This window comes from Phyllobates terribilis, unplaced genomic scaffold, assembly GCF_046119375.1.
Source record: "Phyllobates terribilis strain yellow unplaced genomic scaffold, ASM4611937v1 Scaffold_11__3_contigs__length_659146591, whole genome shotgun sequence".
In the NCBI taxonomy this organism is placed as follows: domain Eukaryota; kingdom Metazoa; phylum Chordata; class Amphibia; order Anura; family Dendrobatidae; genus Phyllobates; species Phyllobates terribilis.
The window spans coordinates 558617036-558638547 of record NW_027362771.1 but is presented as its reverse complement, the minus strand read 5'-3'; the positions used below and the strand labels follow the sequence as shown (position 1 = coordinate 558638547).

The 21512-nt window shown below is 43.5% G+C and overlaps 1 protein-coding gene across 2 annotated transcripts in view; it reads left to right on the top strand.

Annotated features, from left to right (window-relative positions):
• DPYSL2 (dihydropyrimidinase like 2) overlaps positions 1 to 21266 on the top strand; it is a 79616-nt gene extending 58350 nt beyond the window's left edge. For both annotated transcript variants that reach the window (XM_073654066.1, XM_073654067.1), the window contains exons 5-14: positions 3376 to 3437; positions 7233 to 7313; positions 9311 to 9379; positions 11829 to 11949; positions 13262 to 13418; positions 14391 to 14532; positions 17500 to 17670; positions 17751 to 17930; positions 18771 to 18936; positions 19908 to 21266. In XM_073654066.1, coding sequence (XP_073510167.1) covers positions 3376 to 3437; positions 7233 to 7313; positions 9311 to 9379; positions 11829 to 11949; positions 13262 to 13418; positions 14391 to 14532; positions 17500 to 17670; positions 17751 to 17930; positions 18771 to 18936; positions 19908 to 19999 — 1241 coding nt within the window. In that variant the 3' untranslated portion in view covers positions 20000 to 21266. The remainder of the gene's footprint in view (positions 1 to 3375; positions 3438 to 7232; positions 7314 to 9310; positions 9380 to 11828; positions 11950 to 13261; positions 13419 to 14390; positions 14533 to 17499; positions 17671 to 17750; positions 17931 to 18770; positions 18937 to 19907) is intronic.
• Positions 21267 to 21512: the final 246 nt, after the last annotated feature.

The following is a 21512-nucleotide window of genomic DNA, read 5'->3' as shown; positions in this document are numbered from 1 at the left end:
AGGTGGCGCTACTCTTGGCGCACTGTTGGAGGTGGCGCTACTATTGGCGCGCTGTTGGAGGTGGCGCTACTATTGGCACGCTGTTGGAGGTGGCGCTACTCTTGGGGCGCTGTTGGAGGTGGCGCTACTACTAAGAAAGACATAGCTGAGCTAGAGCGGGTGCAGAAAAGAGCGACCAAGGTTATTAGAGGACTGGGGGGTCTGCAATACCAAGACAGGTTATTACACTTGGGGCTATTTACTGTGGAAAAACGAAGGCTTAGGGGTGATCTTATTACTATGTACAAGTATATGAGGGGACAGTACAAAGACCTGTCTACTGATCTTTTTACTCTGAGGCCTGAGACGGGGACAAGGGGGCATCTTCTACGTCTGGAGGAAAGAAGGTTTAATCATAATCACAGATGCGGATTCTTTACTGTAAGAGCAGTGAGACTATGGAGCTCTCTGCCGCATGATGTTGTAATGAGTGATTCACTGTTAAAATTTAAGGCCTGGATGCCTTTCTTGAAAAGTATAATATTACAGGTTATACAGTACAGACCAAAAGTTTGGACACACCTTCTCATTTAAAGATTTTTCCATATTTTCATGACTATGAAAATTGTACATTCACACTGAAGGCATCAAAACTATGAATTAACACATGTGGAATTATATACTTTACAAAAAAGTGTGAAACAACTGAAAATATGTCTTATATTCTAGGTTCTTCAAAGTAGCCACCTTTTGCTTTGATGACTGCTTTGCACACTCTTGGCATTCTCTTGATGAGCTTCAAGAGGTAGTCACCGGAAATGGTCTTCCAACAATCTTGAAGGAGTTCCCAGAGATGCTTAGCACTTGTTGGCCCTTTTGCCTTCACTCTGCGGTCCAGCTCACCCCAAACCATCTCGATTGGGTTCAGGTCTGGTGACTGTGGAGGCCAGGTCATCTGGCGTAGCACCCCATCACTCTCGTTCTTGGTCTAATAGCCCTTACACAGCCTGGAGGTGTGTTTGGGGTCATTGTCCTGTTGAAAAATAAATGATGGTCCAACTAAACGCAAACCGGATGGAATAGCATGCCCCTGCAAGATGCTGTGGTAGCCATGCTGGTTCAGTATGCCTTCAATTTTGAATAAATCCCCAACAGTGTCACCAGCAAAGCACCCCCACACCATCACACCTCCTCGTCCATGCTTCACGGTGGGAACCAGGCATGTAGAGTCCATCCGTTCACCTTTTCTGCGTCGCACAAAGACACGGTGGTTGGAACCAAAGATCTCAAATTTGGACTCATCAGACCAAAGCACAGATTTCCACTGGTCTAATGTCCATTCCTTGTGTTCTTTAGCCCAAACAAGTCTCTTCTGCTTGTTGCCTGTCCTTAGCAGTGGTTTCCTAGCAGCTATTTTACCATGAAGGCCTGCTGCACAAAGTCTCCTCTTAACAGTTGTTGTAGAGAGGTGTCTGCTGCTAGAACTCTGTGTGGCATTGACCTGGTCTCTAATCTGAGCTGCTGTTAACCTGCGATTTCTGAGGCTGGTGACTCGGATAAACTTATCCTCAGAAGCAGAGGTGACTCTTGGTCTTCCTTTCCTGGGGCGGTCCTCATGTGAGCTAGTTTCTTTGTAGCACTTGATGGTTTTTGCACCTGCACTTGGGGACACTTTCAAAGTTTTCCCAATTTTTCGCACTGACTGACCTTCATTTCTTAAAGTAATGATGGCCTCTCGTTTTTCTTTACTTAGCTGCTTTTTTCTTGCCATAATACAAATTCTAACAGTCTATTCAGTAGGACTATCAGTTGTGTATCCACCTAACTTCTGTACAACACAATTGATGGTCCCAACCCCATTTATAAGGCAAGAAATCCCACTTATTAAACCTGACAGGGCACACCTGTGAAGTGAAAACCATTTCCGGTGACTACCTCTTGAAGCTCATCAAGAGAATGCCAAGAGTGTGCAAAGCAGTCATCAAAGCAAAAGGTGGCTACTTTGAAGAACCTAGAATATAAGACATATTTTCAGTTGTTTCACACTTTTTTGTTAAGTATATAATTCCACATATGTTAATTCATAGTTTTGATGCCTTCAGTGTGAATGTACAATTTTCATAGTCATGAAAATACAGAAAAATCTTTAAATGAGAAGGTGTGTCCAAACTTTTGGTCTGTACTGTATATACAAGATTCCTTGATAGGGCGTTGATCCAGGGAACTAGTCTGATTGCCGAATGGAGTCAGGAAGGAATTTTTTTCCCCAATGTGGAGCTTAGTGTTTGCCACATGGTTTTTTTTTTTTGCCTTCCTCTGGATCAACATGTTAGGCTATGGGTTGAACTAGATGGACTTAGTTTTTAAGGTTGAAGGAAGACTATGTTACTATTGGGGCACTGTTGGAGGTAGTACTACTTTCGGGGCACTGTTGGAGGTAGTGATACTATCGGGGCACTGTTGGAGGTAGTACTACTATGGGGGCACTGTTGGAGGAGGTACTACTATGGGGGCACTGTTGGAGGAAGTACTACTATGGGGGCACTGTTGGAGGTAGTACTACTTGTATAGGGGCACTGTTGGAGGTGGCACCACTATGGGGGCACTGTTGGAGATGGAGCAACTTTATAAGTACAGGCAATGATCTGACCACTATGTGAGCACAGCTGGAGTTGGTAGCGGTTTGATACCGACCAGCAGCTCTTTACAGCGACGATTGTTCCAGAATTGTCACAACGTCTGCCATCTGATATTCAATATAACTATAAGGCTATGTGCCCACGTTGCATTTATGAAGCAGAAAATTTCTGCTGCATAAATGCAAGTCCTCTCCCGGAAAAACGCATGCGGAATTCCGCACGCGTTTATCGCGCTTTTTTCGCGCGTTTATCACGCGTTTTCCACATGCGGAATTGCCTTGCGTTTTTTATGCATTGAACAAAGGCAATTCTGCTTGCGGAAACGCAAAATTAAATGACATGCTGCGGATTTTTGAACGCGGCATAAACGCTGCGGAAAAATCCGCAGCATGTGCATAGAACTTGCGGAATCCCATTGGGGACCATGGGGTGCGTGTTACCAAGCGTTTTTCAAGCGTTTACGCTGCGGAAATTCCGCATCAAAAACGCTTGAAAAATGCTACGTGGGCACACAGCCTTATACTAACCTCTGCCTCGTGCAGAAATAGGAAAGCCTTACTGCTTTTTTTTCTAAAGATAGTGCCACACCTGTCACAGGCCATATGTGGTATTGCAGCTCAGTTCTATCGAAGTGAATGTAGCACAAATGCAATACCACACATGACCTATAGTCAGGAGTGGCGCTGTTTCTGAAAAAAAAAAGCAGCCATATTTTTCTATCCCTGTACAACCCCTTTAATCCTGTGTCTATCTGCAGGCGTTAACTCCTTCCTGGTGTACATGGCGTACAAGGACCAGTACCAGCTCATGGACTCCCAGGTAATGTGGTGCCCGGGTTATGGCTTCCCATGGCGTAGTCGCAGCATCGGGGCAGGCACATGCTTTATTTCTTGCTGTATTGTGCCCGGCCTGTCAGCTTTCTGCGTCTGGGTGTGGAATAAGAATGAGCTGGCTCCTGCCAAGAGTCCTGGCCACCTCGCCGGCGAAGCGCATAGTCAGCATTCCTGTGACACAGCCTGCGTGCCGACCTCTGCCGCCTCTTCTCTCACTTGTTTATGGAAGCTTTTTACTGACGTTTCATTAATGTTCATGAGATCAGAAATAAAAAAAACAACTGAAAACCAGTCTATTTTTCCCGAAACAGCGCCACCATTGTTCATAGGCTGTGCCTGGTATTGCAACTCGGACCCATTCACTCGAATGCTGCATTACCAGACACAGTTCATAAGTGTAAAAGCAAATAATCCCCGAAGTTAACATCCGCTATTATTTTGGCATTAGGAGAATGTGATATACAAATTAAAGAGGTTGCCCAATTTATAAAAAACGACTCTGACACCCTGGTGGAGAATTTAATAGAAGGAGGTCCTCTGAATAGTCTCCTCATCTCGATCTGGAGGACCTCTCCTGGCCTGGATTACACACATTGATTTGAATGGGTGCCATGTAATACCTAACTTCTCCTCCGGTGTCACTGCAGGGAAATGAAACACTTGCAGCTGATCACTGGGGATCTCAGGAGAAACTCTTTTCATCTCTTATTACACAAAGAGCCTGTAGATGCCAAACTGGGCAACATTTTTAATGAAGCCCAATAGCAAAAATTAATTTTAGCTCAAATTACACGCATTTTAGGAAAAAAAAAAAATCTTCGAAAGGGCCCGCATATTTTAAAGGGGTTGTCCGTTATGTGCGCGGCTGCAACCTTCACAATGCTGTCAGGGTGGAAGATGGAATAAGTGAAGGCTACAGCCAATCGGTGGCCGCTGATTGGCTGCAGCGGTCACTGAGCAGGGTTAATTAGAGTAATGGGCCTCATTTATTAAAGCTGGCACAGTGCATCTAGCAATACATTATTAGAGCTGTACAGCGCCTCTGCTGCGCGCGCTCTGTGGTTATTTTTGCTGCCGTTATGTTCCACCCCCACCGCGGTTTTAACCCTGGACATCTACTTCCTGTTCTTCACATGGACAGTAGCAGCAGTAGAACAATTTACACCCCATTTTTTTTGTGAATAAGGCTATGTGCACACGATGCAGAAATGCTCCGGATTTTTTCCTGAGCGTTTCTGCATCTCTCTGGCAAGAAAAAACGCATGCGGATTGTACATGCGGATTGTGCATGTGGATTGTGCATGTGGATTGTGCATGTGGATTGTGCATGTGGATTGTGCATGCGGATTGTGCATGCGGATTGTGCATGCGGATTGTGCATGCGGATTGTGCATGCGGATTGTGCATGCGGATTGTGCATGCGGATTGTGCATGTGGATTGTACATGCGGATTGTACATGCGGTTTCCTGCCAGGGACATGCGGATGTGAAGCGGTCTTCACTTGCATTTCCGCATGCGGGTTGACAAGCGCTTCCCAAGAGATTTTAGCATCACTTGGAAAGTGCTTGTCAACTTGGTCACACTATATAAATCCATGCAACCGGCATGGATTTATATAGTGTGTGAATGTCAAAAAATAAAAAATAAATATATACTTTACCCTCTGATGGCCCCCGGTGTCCGGCTTCGCTCAGTCTCGGCTGCCAGCAGTGAAGACTTTAGGACCTTCCGACGTCAGCGTCATGTGACCCGTCACATGACTCTGACGTCAGCGAAGGTCCTTCTTCATTCAAGCCCAAAGTGCGGGGAACCAAGCAGGAGCGCTGCGCAGGCCGTCAGAAGGTGAGAATATAAATATTTTTTATTTTATTCTTTTTTTTTTAATGGTACCTGGGTCTGGATGAGAGTCCTCTCCTCCACACCCGGGTACCATCCGCACATTAGACCGCATGAAAAGCGCATCAACATATACAGTGATGCGGATTCCATGCGGTCTAATGCAAGTCAATGGCGGCAAAAGAGCAGTTTTTCCGCAAAATTAATTGACATGCTGCGGATTTTTGAGCGCAGTGTTTACGCTGCGGAAAAATGCGCATCATGGGCACAGCACATGCGGATTTCAATTGGGGAACATTGCTGCCCTTCTACCATGCGTTTTTCATGCGTTTCCGCGGCGTTTACGCAACTGCAAAAACGCCGCGGAAACGCATTTAATACGCATCGTGTGAACTCAGCCTAAGTGTTTCCTAAGCCTGCTTTAATCTGAGCAAATGTCATTGTACAGAAGGGTGAGGAGGTGAGCTGTGATATCACCTATTGTGAATGGTGGATCCTGTGTTCTCTACTGTATATAGAGGTGTTATCAGTCATTGTACAGGAGGAGGAGGTGAGCTGTAACATCACCTATTGTGAATGGTGGATCCTGTGTTATCTACTGTATATAGAGGTGTTATCAGTCATTGTACAGGAGGAGGAGGTGAGCTGTAACATCACCTATTGTGAATGGTGGATCCTGTGTTCTCTACTGTATATAGAGGTGTTATCAGTCATTGTACAGGAGGAGGAGGTGAGCTGTAACATCACCTATTGTGAATGGTGGATCCTGTGTTATCTACTGTATATAGAGGTGTTATCAGTCATTGTAAAGGAGGAGGAGGTGAGCTGTAACATCACCTATTGTGAATGGTGGATCCTGTGTTCTCTACTGTATATAGAGGTGTTATCAGTCATTGTACAGGAGGAGGAGGTGAGCTGTAACATCACCTATTGTGAATGGTGGATCCTGTGTTCTCTACTGTATATAGAGGTGTTATCAGTCATTGTACAGGAGGAGGAGGTGAGCTGTAACATCACCTATGGTGGATCCTGTGTTATCTACTGTATATAGAGGTGTTATCAGTCATTGTACAGGAGGAGGAGGTGAGCTGTAACATCACCTATTGTGAATGGTGGATCCTGTGTTCTCTACTGTATATAGAGGTGTTATCAGTCATTGTACAGGAGGAGGAGGTGAGCTGTAACATCACCTATTGTGAATGGTGGATCCTGTGTTATCTACTGTATATAGAGGTGTTATCAGTCATTGTAAAGGAGGAGGAGGTGAGCTGTAACATCACCTATTGTGAATGGTGGATCCTGTGTTCTCTACTGTGTATAGAGGTGTTATCAGTCATTGTACAGGAGGAGGAGGAGGAGAGCTGTGACATCACCTATTGTGAATGGTGGATCCTGTGTTCTCTACTGTATATAGAGGTGTTATCAGTCATTGTACAGGAGGAGGTGAGCTATGATACCACCTATTGTGAATGGTGGATCCTGTGTTCTCTACTGTATATAGAGGTGTTATCAGTCATTGTACAGGAGGAGGAGGTGAGCTGTGATATCACCTATTGTGAATGGTGGATCCTGTGTTCTCTACTGTATATAGAGGTGTGATCAGTCCTTGTAATCCTGTCTGTGATGATAATGAGATTGCTGTAAACTGATCTCTTTAGAAACGGAAGAGAGCGGGAATACCTTTACCCTTTTCCTCTTCCGTTCAGTCCCTGTTCTTCTGCAAAGTTATTTTCTCTGAAGAAGGCCCCTTGGGACTGTAATATATTGAAAATTGAAAAAAATAGATCTATCTTTTTAAATACATCTATTATGAAAACCTGATATAAACAAGAGGGGATTTATCTGATATCTCGTTTCCTGTAACCAAAAGTTCTGTGAAGTAAAATGAGGCAGATTTTTCAAAGTTCCTAATTTTGACATTTTCTATTACTGATCACACATTAGATCTACGAGGTGTTCAGCACCATCCGGGAAATTGGAGCCATTGGACAAGTACATGCTGAGAACGGTGACGTCATCTATGAGGTGAGGCGGCTTTTTTCTTTATTTTTTTTGGCCACATTTAATCTTTTAATTTTTTATTTTGAATTGTGCAGTAGTTTTTTTTTTTTTTTGCTTTAAAGTGCATCACCCCCTCCCACCTTAATTTTGCACAATTTTCCATTTTTGTGTATCCATTTTTTTTTTCCTCGTTGTTTTTTGATTTTTTTTTTTAAGATTGGTTGCAGTTTACCATATAATGTACTGATTTTTTAAAATGTTTTTACAGTAAAAATTACCCACCAACCTGATTTTCCAGTTCTGTACAATTACAACAATACCAAACTTAATTTATTTATTTTTTTACATTTTTTTTTTTAGAATTTTCTAAACAAAAAAAAAAAAATAGTTTGTATCCCCATTCTACAGGACCTAGAACTTTTTTAAGCTCTGTAAATGGACCTGTACGATGGATAGATTTATCTGTAGAATTTGCAATTGCTGCCCGGATATTGCTGGGCTCGATCCTCTCGTTGGCATTTTCCTTTCATTTCGGGTCACCCCTGGGGGGTGACATCTGTCATAGAGTTAGAGCATTGTTCCTATGCCTATTTTTCCCTGTTTCCTTACTATACAGTATGAGGATTGTGCTTCCTCAGGACGTCCTCTATCCTCCTCAGTTGACACTCGGCCATATTATCAGATTATACTCGGCTCATTTAACCCACCTAAAAAGTGATAAAAAAATGAACGTTTAGCTCCCATGTTCTCTGTGGTATCTGCCTTAAGTTGACTACAATCTATATAATTTTTCAGGTTGAACTGACCACCGCATTAGATTTGTGGTGTAGCCAACGCACCCATCCCGCCCCAGCCACATGGGCGTAGCAACAGCTCTGAGGGTATAGCCAACGCCCCCATCCCGCCCCAGCCCTGCGGGCATATCAACAGCCTCTTAGCCATCGCCAGCACCCCCATTCCGCCCCAGCCACATGGGCGTAGCAACAGCTCTGAGGGGATAGCCAATGCACCATCCCGCCCCAGCCCTGCGGGCGTATCAACAGCCTCATGGGCATAGCCAACACACTGTACCTCCCCAACCCCGTGGGTATAGCCAACGCCCCCATCCCACCCCAGCCCTGCGGGCGTATCAACAGCCTCGTGGGCCGTCGCCAATGCCCCCATTCCGCCCCAGCCACATGGGCGTAGCAACAGCTCTGAGGGGATAGCCAATGCCCCATCCCGCCCCAGGCCCATGGTAATTGCAACAGCACCATGGGCATAGCCAACACACTGTACCGCCCCAATCCCGTGGGTATAGCCAACACTCCTATCCTTCTCCAGCCCCGCAGGCATAGCAACAGCCTGGTGGGCATAGCCAACACCCCCATCCCGTCCCAGGCCTGCCGGCATAGCAGCAGTCTTGTGGGCATAGCCAACGCCCCCGTTCCGCCCCAGCCCGGGGCGTAGCAACAGCCCGGTGGACATAGGCAACTTCTCCATGCTGCCCCAGGCCTGCGGGCGTAGCAACAGTCCCACGGGCATACCCAACGCCCTGTCCCGCTCCAGCCCCATCTATTTTGTCGAAGTTGCAAAATTTTAGCGCACAGAACGATGCGATTGGGTCCTTTGAGTGTAATAGAATCCCCAGTATGAAAATTGAAAGATTACAAATTTTTTATTTTATTTATTTATTTTTTTAAATATTTAAAAAAAATACATAAACGCAAACACCCTATCTAAACAGTAATTTCCTGATCATAGATTCCCGTTAGTTTGCAAATCCACCCAGTACATAGAGCACATACATTAACATGAGCACAGAGCACATACATCAACACAATGTGATACTTGTTTTGTCTTTTTTTTTTATTTTACTTTGCAACCTTTTATGAAAATAAAACGATATATATATAAAAAAAAAAACATTTGGATCATTTTCTGATTATATAAATTACTTGGATGACCTTTACGTAAGTTCAGCTCTTCTGCACCTGCATTTATTTTACACCTTTCTTATGTATTTTATTCTCATATTCCAGGAACAACTGAGGATTTTAGAACAAGGAATCACTGGCCCCGAGGGACACGTCCTGAGCCGACCAGAAGAAGTGAGTGTATTCTAACCTGTGGACTTGTGTTATTGGGGCGATTACACATAACTCTCTGAAGCACTACATGGCCATTTATCTCATTAGTAGCCCATTCATATCCCTGTGTACACTGAACTGCTTGTTATCCCGTCTACGGACATTTAGGGTTCATTTAAGTTAATTCCTTTAAAGTGAATGTGTCATCAGAAAATGACCCATTTAACCCTTTCCAATTCAATTTTTTTTTTATTCAAGACATATGGCCTGTTGAACAACCTGCGCTATCTGCAGGCTGAGGTCAGTACTAATCAGAGGAAATGCAACAAAATACATGTCGGACGTCCTCCGACATTACAGCGGAACATGAAAATCATAATGTTGGATAGGAAAGGGTAAAATCAGGGGTAAATCACCAGTCACAGCTCACCTCCTCCTCCTGTACAATGACTGATAACACCTCTATATACAGTAGATAACACAGGATCCACCATTCACAATATGTGATGTCACAGCTCACCTCCTCCTCCTGTACAATGACTGATAACACCTCTATATACAGTAGATAACACAGGATCCACCATTCACAATAGGTGATGTCACAGCTCACCTCCTCCTCCTCCTGTACAATGACTGATTAACATCTCTGTGAAGACAGGGGGTCTTCCATGGGTGTAATACTACTCAGACAACACAGGGTGCGGGTAAAACAGTGTGGCAATACTTTATTGAACCACCAAACAGACAATAACATATATAACAGTCCCAGCAATTACCCAAGATGGGGCAAAATTACACAGTCTCACCCATTCGCTGGCTCGCCGAGAATAGAACTGCAACTGGACTTCCAGGGCCAACTACCTCAACCAGTGGCACCCCGCTTTGCGTGGACACCCACATAGAGAGGTAGCGGCAAGCTTAGGAAGCTGACAGTCAATTGAGGTGCGGGGCCAGGAGACTTGAGGGTCCCACCCCGGCTTCTCTGAACATATCCATGGGACCAGGTGACCGGATGGTCCCAACCTGGATTTCTCAGAGTGTATCCATGGGTTCCAGGTGACCGGATGGTCCCAATCTGGCTAACCCAAACATATCCATGGGACCCGGTGACCGGAGGGTTACTATCCTGGCTTTCCCCAAACGTCTCCATGGGACCAGGTGATCGGAGGGTCACAATTCTGGTTTCCCCAAACGTCTCCATGGGACCAGGTGATCGGAGGGTCACAATCCTGGTTTCCCCAAACATCTCCATAGGGTCAGTGATAGTCAATGTAGCAGATCTGTATCCTTCTAGCCAGGGCCATGTTTCCTTAGGCTGGCATCCTGTAGAATCCAAATCTGTGTCCCTCTGGATGGAGCCATGCTACCAAGCTGCTGTCCTGAAGAGTCTCCCTGATTCTACTTACAGCACAATAGAAATCCCTTTTTATATTTTACATCTGTGGCTCAGGTCATCATTCACAGGTCAGGGGGAGAAGGTGTAAGGCTCCGGTCTCATTGTTTGAGCAATTAATCAATTTGCATAGTTTGTATCCCCCTGCTCTGTAAATGAACAAACTAGCTGGCCTAGTTCAATATCTAATTAGCATATTAGCAAACATTGTTCCCCCAACCCTGAGTCTCTGTCCTCTATACAATAAGTTACAGTAAATATCAACTCAAATGTCAACATTCCGGTTTATACAAATACTAGTCTGTCCTTTTTGACCCACCAAAGAAAAACACATAAATTCAAAAGTCAACACAAACACAATAGAGTATTTCTCCTGGCCTAACAAATTTAGACTTCTGGATAATTAAGATTAGAAGCTGTCGTCACAACCTCTATGTATAGTAGATAACACAGGATCCACCATTCACAATAGGTGATGTCACAGCTCACCTCCTCCTCCTTCTGTACAGTGACTGATAACACAGGATCAACCATTCACAATATGTGATGTCACAGCTCACCTGTAAACACAAGTTTAACATGAAAACCTGATTAAAATAATAGGTCATTTCCTGATAACAGTTCTACTTTGGCTAGTCTCTTGACAGAAGGACCATAATCTAATCACACCGATCCCTCATTGATCAGCTGTAATCTGTAAATTAACCCAGAAGCAAATGTTTAATTTCCCTACAGCGCCACCACTGGAAATAACAGGGATTACACAATTATTTTAGGAGTAAGTGATCCACACAAGTATTGTCAGGATATCCTGGGTCTTCCAGAAGAAGCTGATGGTTCTAGCGGCAGAATATTGTAATCTGCTTATAGTCGGGGAACTCTGAAAAAAGGGATGATCAGCCATTGTGAGAGTGGAGTTCCCCTTTAATTTGATGCATGTGCATTTTATTTTTTGTTACCTGCGTTCTGTGAGGTTCAGAAATGATGATAATTTTTTGTGATTTTTCTATTGATCGCATATCTATTAGTGGTGTATAGAATCTCCCAGTGTGTCTGATGGTTCCCATCCCCATACAGGTGGAGGCCGAAGCCGTCAATCGCTCCATCACCATCGCCAACCAGACGAACTGTCCGCTCTACGTCACCAAGGTGATGAGCAAAAGCTCCGCCGAAGTGATCGCACAATCCAGGAAAAAAGGTGAGTCCCGAGTACAATTACTGGGGGTCCAAACAGTGAAACCTCCGTGAGTTATGACTCCTAAAGTCCCCTGTGTGAATGAAGCGGTAGTGAGCATGTGCGACCACTGCTCCGTCTACTGTCAGTAGAGGTGGTGGTCGCACGTGCTCACTACCACTCCATTCACAAAGGGAATATATCATCAGAAAATGACAAATATTGTTTTATGTTAAATGTGTGTTTTTTTTTTTTTAAAACATTTGTCTTTTTTTTTTATCTCAATCTGTATTAAAAATAAAGAGCAATCTTCCAATTTTCACACTGGCCACGGGGGCTATTTTAGACTTGTGAAATTCTTTGAAACTACAGGAAGTCCATGTATATTAGCCACAATGAACATTACCTGACCCTATCTTTTGATTTGAAGCATCTAATGAGCATGTGCAAAGGTAATTGTGACGGGAGGGAGAGGAGGTGAGCTGTGATATCGCCTATTGTGATTGGTGGATACTGTATTATCTGCTGTATATGTTATTGAAATCCTGCCTCTGATGATAAGGAACCTGCTGAAAACTATTCCTGAAAGGATAATGAGTATCAATAATAAAATGGCCCCAGAGGACAGTGTGAAAATTTGCAAGATTTTTTTAATATAGACTGTGATATATAAAAAAAATGTTTAAATTATTTAAAAAATACATGTAACTCAAGATACTGATTTAAACAATAGGGCATTTTCTGCTAACACATTGCCTTCAAAAGGAATGTCAGTAAGTTTTTGCTATGTAATCTGACAGCAGCATGATGTAGGGGCTGAGATTCTGATTCCAGCGATGTATTACTTAGTTTACCCGGTGGAGCAGTTGTGATTGTACAGGTTTCTCTGCTGCAGATCTGGCAGTGCTTCGAATGCTGAGCTGTGTGTATCCCCGCCCACACCCCTGATTGGCCGCTTTCTGCCAATATAAAGTGTACATAGAAAGCAGCCAATCAGTGGTGAGGGCGTGGTTGGACTAGGAGGCATGAAACACCTAGTCCTGTATTGATCATCTCCAGCTGAGAAAATGCTGATTGTATTGAAACAGAAAAACATAGCCTAGTAAATGATACATCGCTGGAATCGAGGTCTCTGCCCCTGCATCATGATGCTCTCAGATTACAGATTAAAAACCTGCTGATGAATTCCCCTTAAACGTGGCATAGACTTAATGCAAGAAGTGGTATTCTTCTAAGCCATGTAGAGATATTAGAGGATCTTGGACCATCACTGATGTCACAGGATCACCTTGATGCCGTAATGTTCACATGAGCCTATTTTACTCCTTGGTGACAGGCGCAGTTGTCTATGGGGAGCCAGTCACTGCAAGTTTGGGTACCGACGGCTCCCACTACTGGAGCAAAAACTGGGCAAAAGCTGCAGCCTTCGTCACATCTCCGCCTCTGAGCCCCGATCCTAGTACCCCTGACTTTCTCAACTCCCTCCTAGCCTGGTGAGTGCCACTTGCTCTGCCGACAAGTTTTGTGTGCTCAGGTCTCCGCTGGGTCTGGCTGCTTGTGGAGGGTTGGGGGGTCACACAATTGTTCATGAAACATTACAGTCCATGGGCCAACACATGTCAGCAATAAATGATCTCAGCCTCCCTCTACAAACTTTGCTATTAACCCGTTAATACCCACATTGTTTTTTGGGCTTAATGACCAGTATATTCTACCATCTTGAATCCTGCCTCTGATGATAAGGAACCTGCTGAAAACTTTTCCTGAAAGTACAGGAGGCATACGTCTAAAAATAGTCCCAGAGGCCATTGAGAAAATTTACAAGATTTCTCATTTTGATTTTTAATACAGATCGTATATACAAAAAAAAAAAAAAAAAAAAAAAAAATCACAAAATAAAAAAAAACATGTTTTTTTAAATACATATATAAGGCAAAAACCTGGTTTAAACAATAGGTAATTTTCTTACAAAACATTCCCTTTAAATGTGTTTTTTTTATTAGGTTTTTTACCTTATTACTGTAAATAAAAAAAAAAAAAAAAAAAAGGAAAAAAAAAAAATTCTTGCTAACCACTGAGGATGATATTGGACTTCTGGAAGAAGCTCATAATCCAAAAAGTAATTCCAATATAAGTGACAGCACATAAAACAAGCCTAAAATATCAGAAGTGTTACTATACACATATAGTGTGTGCGTATATATATACATATAGTGTGTGTGTATATGTATATATATATATATATATATATATATATATATATATATATATATATATATATATATATATATATATATATATATATATATATATATATATATATATATATATATATAATATTGAGAGGATAAGTGTTGTCTGTGATGATAATGAGACTGCTGAACAGGCACATATAAGGGTCTGTTTATACAGACGACTCTTCTTTGAAGTGGTTTAGTTACTATTATTTGTTCTTTGTTCCCCAGCGGTGACCTGCAGGTTTGCGGGAGCGCACACTGCACTTTTAACACGGCTCAGAAAGCTGTTGGAAAAGACAATTTTACAATAATTCCAGAAGGGACCAATGGAGCTGAAGAGCGGATGAGCATCGTGTGGGACCGAGCTGTGGTGGGTATACAGATTCGTCAAGGGTTTGGCTGTCGTAATAGTGAAGCGGAGAGAGGAGATGGGGACGTTGGGAGATTTTCTTTAGTAAAAATGTGGGACCTTTCCTCCTGCATGTACTCCTGATTCTGTTCATAAATTTTGTCTCCTCATAATTTGCTCCGCTTTCAATATAGAAATTGCCAAAAATGCACCAAAAAACTGAGACGTTCAACACTTTTGCTCGAAATTGAGTTCTAAGCAGAAAATTCGAATATTGGCGCAAAAAAGCCCAGCGAGCAGATTTTGTAAACTTGGACTAGATGGTCTAAAAATTATCCGCTTGAGACACTTAAATAAATGTGCCGCATTTTTAGACTGCCTGGTCAATATTTGCGCTCTCTAGAAGTAAATGTCCTTCATTATTGCTTCTTGAAAGGCTGACCAAAATGAAACTTTAAAGGGGGTTGTCTCATTTTCTTAAATGGTTTTGTCAGTTCACTTGTATTGAGCGAGGCTGTGCACGTCTAGTCGACATGTGACCGCATGTATGCAAATTGCATACTTGAGGTAATGTTCCTGCTTTGTTCCCAGAGCCAGAGAATCGTGACAGCGCACACGGTGCACACTATGAGAAGTCTTGAGTCCCAAACCTGAACAACCCCTTTATCCTATGAAAACTTCAGTATTCCGTTTGCCTAAATAACCCCCCCCACCACCCCTTCCCAGGACAGTTATTATTATTGATTCCCTGTCACTCTTGTTCCAACACTGCCCTGATCTCTTCCTATTTGGTCCAGACAGCCATGTAACCTCTGCAGCCAATCACTGATTTGTTGCAGCGGTCACATATCTGCCTGAAGTAGGGAGAAAGTACAAAACCTGTCTCTTCCTGTTCCACTTGGACTGACATGTTCTGTGGTTACATGCCCAATAGAAAGTACAGAGGCGGGCAGGAAACCCGGGCAGCACTGGAACAGGAGCTGCAGGGGATTTATACGGTGAGTATTATTTATTTTATTTTACTGCATTCTGGGGATTTTTATTTATTTTTTTAAGTAGGTAAACCACCATTTTAAAGTTCCAGGCCTAAAGCATGAGGCTGCACTACTGACATGTATTTTTCTCATTTATGTCGCTTTAAGTGTTGTCATTGTTATCTTGTGTGGATACAGGTCATATATAGAATTCTAGTACTGTTGATTTGGGTGTTTTGGATCCATACATAGACTCCATGGCAAAAAGGTACATAAATCTCTATTGTAGTGCAGTCTCAGGCCTTGGACCTGTAACTTCAAATGAGCCTGTCTCAGGATAGAAGTAAGATATCATCTTGCCCTCTATCTGTTGGCTCAGTCCTAGGGCACCTACTCTTCCCCATCTACACCTTAGGCCTGGGACAGCTCATAGAGTCTCATGGCTTTCATTATCACCTCTATGCTGATGACACACAGATCTACCTCTCTGGACCTGATATCTCCTCCCTACTAACCAGAATCCCACAATGTCTGTCCGCCATCTCATCCTTCTTCTCTGCTAGATTTCTAAAACTTAACATGGATAAAACTGAATTCTTCATATTTCCACCATCTCACTCAACCCCCCCAATCTGACCTATCTATCAATGTCAATGGCTGCCCACTCTCCCCAGTCCCACAAGCTCGCTGCCTTGGGGTAACCCTGGACTCTGATCTCTCCTTCACACCACATATCCAAGCCCTTTCCACTTCCTGCCGACTCCAACTCAAAAATATCTCCCGGATCCGCACATTCCTCAACCATGAATCTGCAAAAACACTAGTGGACGCCCTCATCATCTCCCACCTCGACTACTGCAACCTCCTGCTCTGTGGCCTCCCCTCTAACACTCTCGCACCCCTCCAATCTATCCTAAACTCTGCTGCCCGACTAATCCACCTGTCCCCCCGCTATTCCCCGGCCTCTCCTCTGTCAATCCCTTCACTGGTTCCCCATTGCCTAGAGACTCCAGTTCAAAACCCTAACCTTGACATACAAAGCCATCCACAACCTGTCTCCTCCTTATATCTGTGATCTAGTCTCCCGGTACTTACCTGCACGCAACCTCCGATCCTCACAAGATCTCCTTCTCTACTCCCGTCTTCTCTCCTCTTCCCACAATCGCATACAAGATTTCTCCCGTGCTTCCCCCCTACTCTGGAACTCTCTACCCCAACATATCAGACTCTCGCCTACCGTGGAAACCTTCAAAAAGAGCCTGAAGATTTACCTCTTCTGACAAGCCTACAACCTGCAGTAACTGTCGCTCCTCCATACCGCTGCACGACCAGCTCTACCCTCACCTACTGTATCCTCACCCATCCCTTGTAGATTGTGAGCCCTCACGGGCAGGGTCCTCGCTCCTCCTGTACCAGTCACCGTCACGTTTTGTTAAAGATCATTGTAATTGTTCATGTATGTATACCCCCTTTTCACATGTAAAGCGCCATGGAATAAATGGCGCTATAATAATAATATTCACAAACTCTTTTCACATTTTGTGCTCATTGGAAAGACTTTGTATTAAAGGGGTATTCCAGTTTCCAAGATCCTAGCCCAATATGTAGTAGGTATAATAATATAAGCAAATACCTCCAATTTGAAATGTAGAATAGTTCTCCTGATAACCTATGTCCCTTACCCCATGTGCAGGGAGTTGCAGTAGCTTGGTCATCCAATTACGGCCTCTGATATAGTGACAGTTAGTTAGTTGTTAGTGGTTGTAACCATGGATACCTAAGCTACTGCAATGCCCTACACATGGGGTAAGTGAATCTGAAGAACTATACTACATTTCTAATTGGAGGTATTTGCTAATATTATTATTATTTCACCTACTACATATTGGGATAGGATCTTGGAGATGGGAATACTCCTTTAAGTTTCCTCTAGTAGCAGTAAGAGACCTGAAGGTCTTGTTGGGGGTTTGGGCTTTTTGGTATTCCTGAAGTAAAGTCTTGTTTTTGACTTTAGGTGACAGGAAAAATGGATGAAAACCAGTTTGTTGCTGTCACCAGTACCAATGCTGCCAAAATCTTCAACCTGTACCCTCGAAAAGGCCGCATTGCAGTGGGATCTGACGCCGATCTGGTGATCTGGGATCCAGATAGTGTAAGAACGATCTCGGCCAAAACTCACAATAGTGTAAGTACATCTCCGGTCATTTGTAGAGGAAAGTCCTGGTAGGTTTCACAGTCCCGGACTTACATTATATCTCGTTGCAGTCAGTGGAGTACAATATCTTCGAAGGCATGGAGTGTCGCGGAAGTCCTCTGGTGGTCATCAGCCAGGGAAAGATCGTTCTCGAGGATGGCAACCTCCATGCCACCGAGGGATCTGGACGATACATTCCCAGGAAACCGTTCCCAGACTATGTCTACAAGAGGATCAAGGCCCGAAGCCGGGTGAGGGCATCAATAATTAAAGGAGAAATCCACCCTCGGTCGAGATCTGAGATGTCTGTGCCCCCTGATCAGTGCAGAAGTATCTCAGATACATTTCTTCCCATCTGCAGGGCATTGCAGTAGCTTAGGTATCCATGGTCACGGCCCCTGATGTAGTGACAGTTGCTAATGGTCGTAACTATGGATACCTAAGCTACTGCAATGCCCTGCACATGGGGTAAGCGACTTAACGAATCAGAAGAAATATACTACATGGAGGTATTTGCTAATATTATTACACCTACTACATATTGGGAGATGGAAATACCCCTTTAACTTAGACGAATCTGTCATTAGGTTTTTGCTACCCCTTCTGAGAGCAGCATAATGTAGGGGCAGAGACCCTTGTTCCAGATTTGTATTACTTACTGGGCTGCTTGCTGCAGTTCTGATAAAATCCCTGTTTTCTCTGCTGCAGATCTAGCTGTTCTCTGAATGCAGAGCTCTGTATAATCCCGCCCACACCTCTGATTGACAGCTTTCTGTGTACACTGCATAGGCAGAAACTGCCAATCAGTAGTGGGGGCGTAGTTGGACTACTTGGCACAGGCCATGTAGTCCTTTACTGATAATCTCCTGCTAATAAAACACTGATTTTATAAAAAAAAAAAACATTCAGCATGCAGCTCAGTAAGTGACAAATCGCTGGAATCAGGGTCTTTGCCCCTACATCATGCTGCTCTCAGATTAGATCGCAAAAATGTGCTGACGGATGCCTTTTAAAATGAATGGCCTGTAGGAGTCGAAGGTAGATGGATAAGTTGTAGGATAATGTCTTAAGTGATATTGTAATGTCTTCAGCTTGCTGAGCTGCGAGGAGTTCCCCGCGGACTGTATGATGGACCCGTCTGTGAAGTCTCTGTGACTCCAAAAGCCGTAACACCCGCTTCTTCTGCCAAGACATCGCCTGCCAAACAACCAGCGCAGCCCATAAGGAACCTCCACCAGTCTGGATTCAGCCTGTCAGGTGACTTCTTACATTTCACCTTTTGCATTAAGGAGTTTTTATTTTTTTATTTGCTTCCTAAATAAAAAATTCAAAGAACATTCGCAACATGATAAATGGGTAAAAACACGAAAAATTTGCCATGCACTTGTTATTAAAAATCCTTTCTGTTCTCTCAGATTGGAGAGATTTTAAATTTTATAGTTCACTACTCATTGCCTAGATTATAACAGCCACCGCTGCAGTTTCATGGTCTCCTATGCAATTCTGTTTAATAGATCTGTGTCAGAAGCAGCGGCAAAATCTCTCTCTGCCCTTCTCTTAATCTTGGAAAACTAGTGACCTTCAGGAGATTGTGAAAGGAAGATCACAGGTTGGAGAGGGAGGAAAGCATCCAAGTGTTCAGGGAGGGAAGATCACGCACAAATATTCCTGTATTACTGGCCTCCGATTACTGGCCACTGCTGCAGTTGCATGGTCTCCTAAACAATTCTAAATCATAGATCTGTATCAGAAGCAGCGCCAAAATCTTTCTATATCGACTCTCCGTATGCCCTTCTTTTAATCGTGGAAAACAAGTGGAGAGAATCTTCCTTACACAGGAGATTGTGTAAGGAAGATCAGAGTGGAGAGAGAGGAAAGCATCCAAGTGTTCAGGGTGGGCAGATCACAGAAACATTCTTGTATTAGAGTTTATAGGGAGGAGAGCACACATTGCAGACTCTCTTTCAAAGAAAAATGTATTTTACTTTGTCCTCCTTTACAAAAATAAAATAGTTGTTTGGTGCTCCTGTCTTTTGCATAAGTAGTGGAGCGGCACCGCCAGGATATGTGCATGATCTGCAAGTTTCATGCAGTTGTCTCATTCCTCTCCTGGCAAATGGTGTAGATGCAACATCATGTGCACCGCTCACCTCTGAATCAGAAGTGGCGCCAGATGACCCCTTTAAGAACAGTTTGTCTTAATACCTTATCTCGCTCTCTTCTTGCAGGAGCACAGGTCGATGACAACGTTCCTCGTCGCACTACTCAACGCATAGTGGCGCCTCCTGGTGGCCGTGCCAACATCACCAGCTTAGGCTAGACCCAACTAATTCTCCTGCCCCAAGGATTCCAGTTCCTTTATTTTTCCAAGATTTACCAATTCCTGACATTTTTTTTTTATTTTTAATAAATCTTGGGGGCAGTGACTTTTCTAGAAGCAGATCTAGGAGACACCGGAGTGTGACATCGCTCATACACACCTATATGTATGTACGTATATGTACCCTAATACATATACACGTATGTAAAATGGCGCCCGCAGTGTGTTCATTGCGGGTATGGGTTGGTATGTTTGCATGTGTGTGGGCAGAATTGGGATGAATTAGGGAGCCCCCCTCAAGAACTGTCCTTCCTAGTGACCATTCCTCCCCCTCTTTTAAACCCGTGCCCCCCACCCCAAACCCTCTGGTCGTTCTTTTGTACGGTCACCCTTCTAGAAAAACATCTCGGTCTTGCTACAGTCAGGATTTAGGATTATACATCTCTGTGAGAAAACAAATCGGTGCGTAGAAGAAGACATGTCCATCACCTACTAAAATCATGACGGAAATGCAATTTTTTTTTTTAAATTGATTTTATCGGGCGCGGTCGATGCGCATACAACACGTCGTTACTTGATTCAAGGCTAATACGTCTCAGAAAGACCCTGACGCAAGACTTAAAGGGGTATTCCCATCACCAAGATCCTATCCCAATATGTAGTAGGTGTAATAATAATAATATCATCAAATACCTCCAGTTAGAAATGTAGTATAGTTCTCCTGATTCACTATGTCAGTTATCCCATGTGCAGGGCATTGCAGTAACTTAGGTATCTATGGTCACGGCCACTGATATAGTTACAGTTAGTTTTTAATGTCCGTAACCATGGATACCTGAGGTACCGCAGTGCCCTGCACATGGGGTAAGTGGCATAGTGAATCAGGAGAACTATACTACATTTCTATTTGTTAATATTTTTACATTTACTACATATTGGAATGGGACAACCTTTAAAGCTGAACGACAGCGGAAACCCTCCTAGGTGTGCGGGTGTAGGGGTACAGCGGGGACCCTCCGGGGCTGACATTGCAGGGTAGATGTTCCATACAAGCAGTTTTAACCCATTGTGGGATTTGTGGTTGTGTTCCTGAGTGCAGGAGATGTCGTGCTTATGCTAATAAATGTGTCTAGAATGAAAAAATGTGCTCTCTCCGATGTCTTAAATAGCAAAGAGATAAGTCTTGTGTCTTCCCCCTCCCCCTGTAAACACTGTGTTCTTATTTCTTATCACAGGATCCACTAATAAAATGTCGTGCTTTCAACAATGCTTCTGGCGTGTTCCTCATAACCGGCGGTATTTACACAAGCGTCCACGACTGGACATCAGAAAATTACTAGGCCTCATTTATTGTTTTCATTTGCAGCCAATCGGAATTCAGCTTTCATTTCTCAAACTGCTTGGGTGAAATGAAAGCTGCGCTGTGATTGGTTGCTACGGGCAACAAAGTCAAGCTTTAAAAAAAAAAAAAAACAACAACAAAAAAACCCAGACATTTATCAAAGCTTGTCTT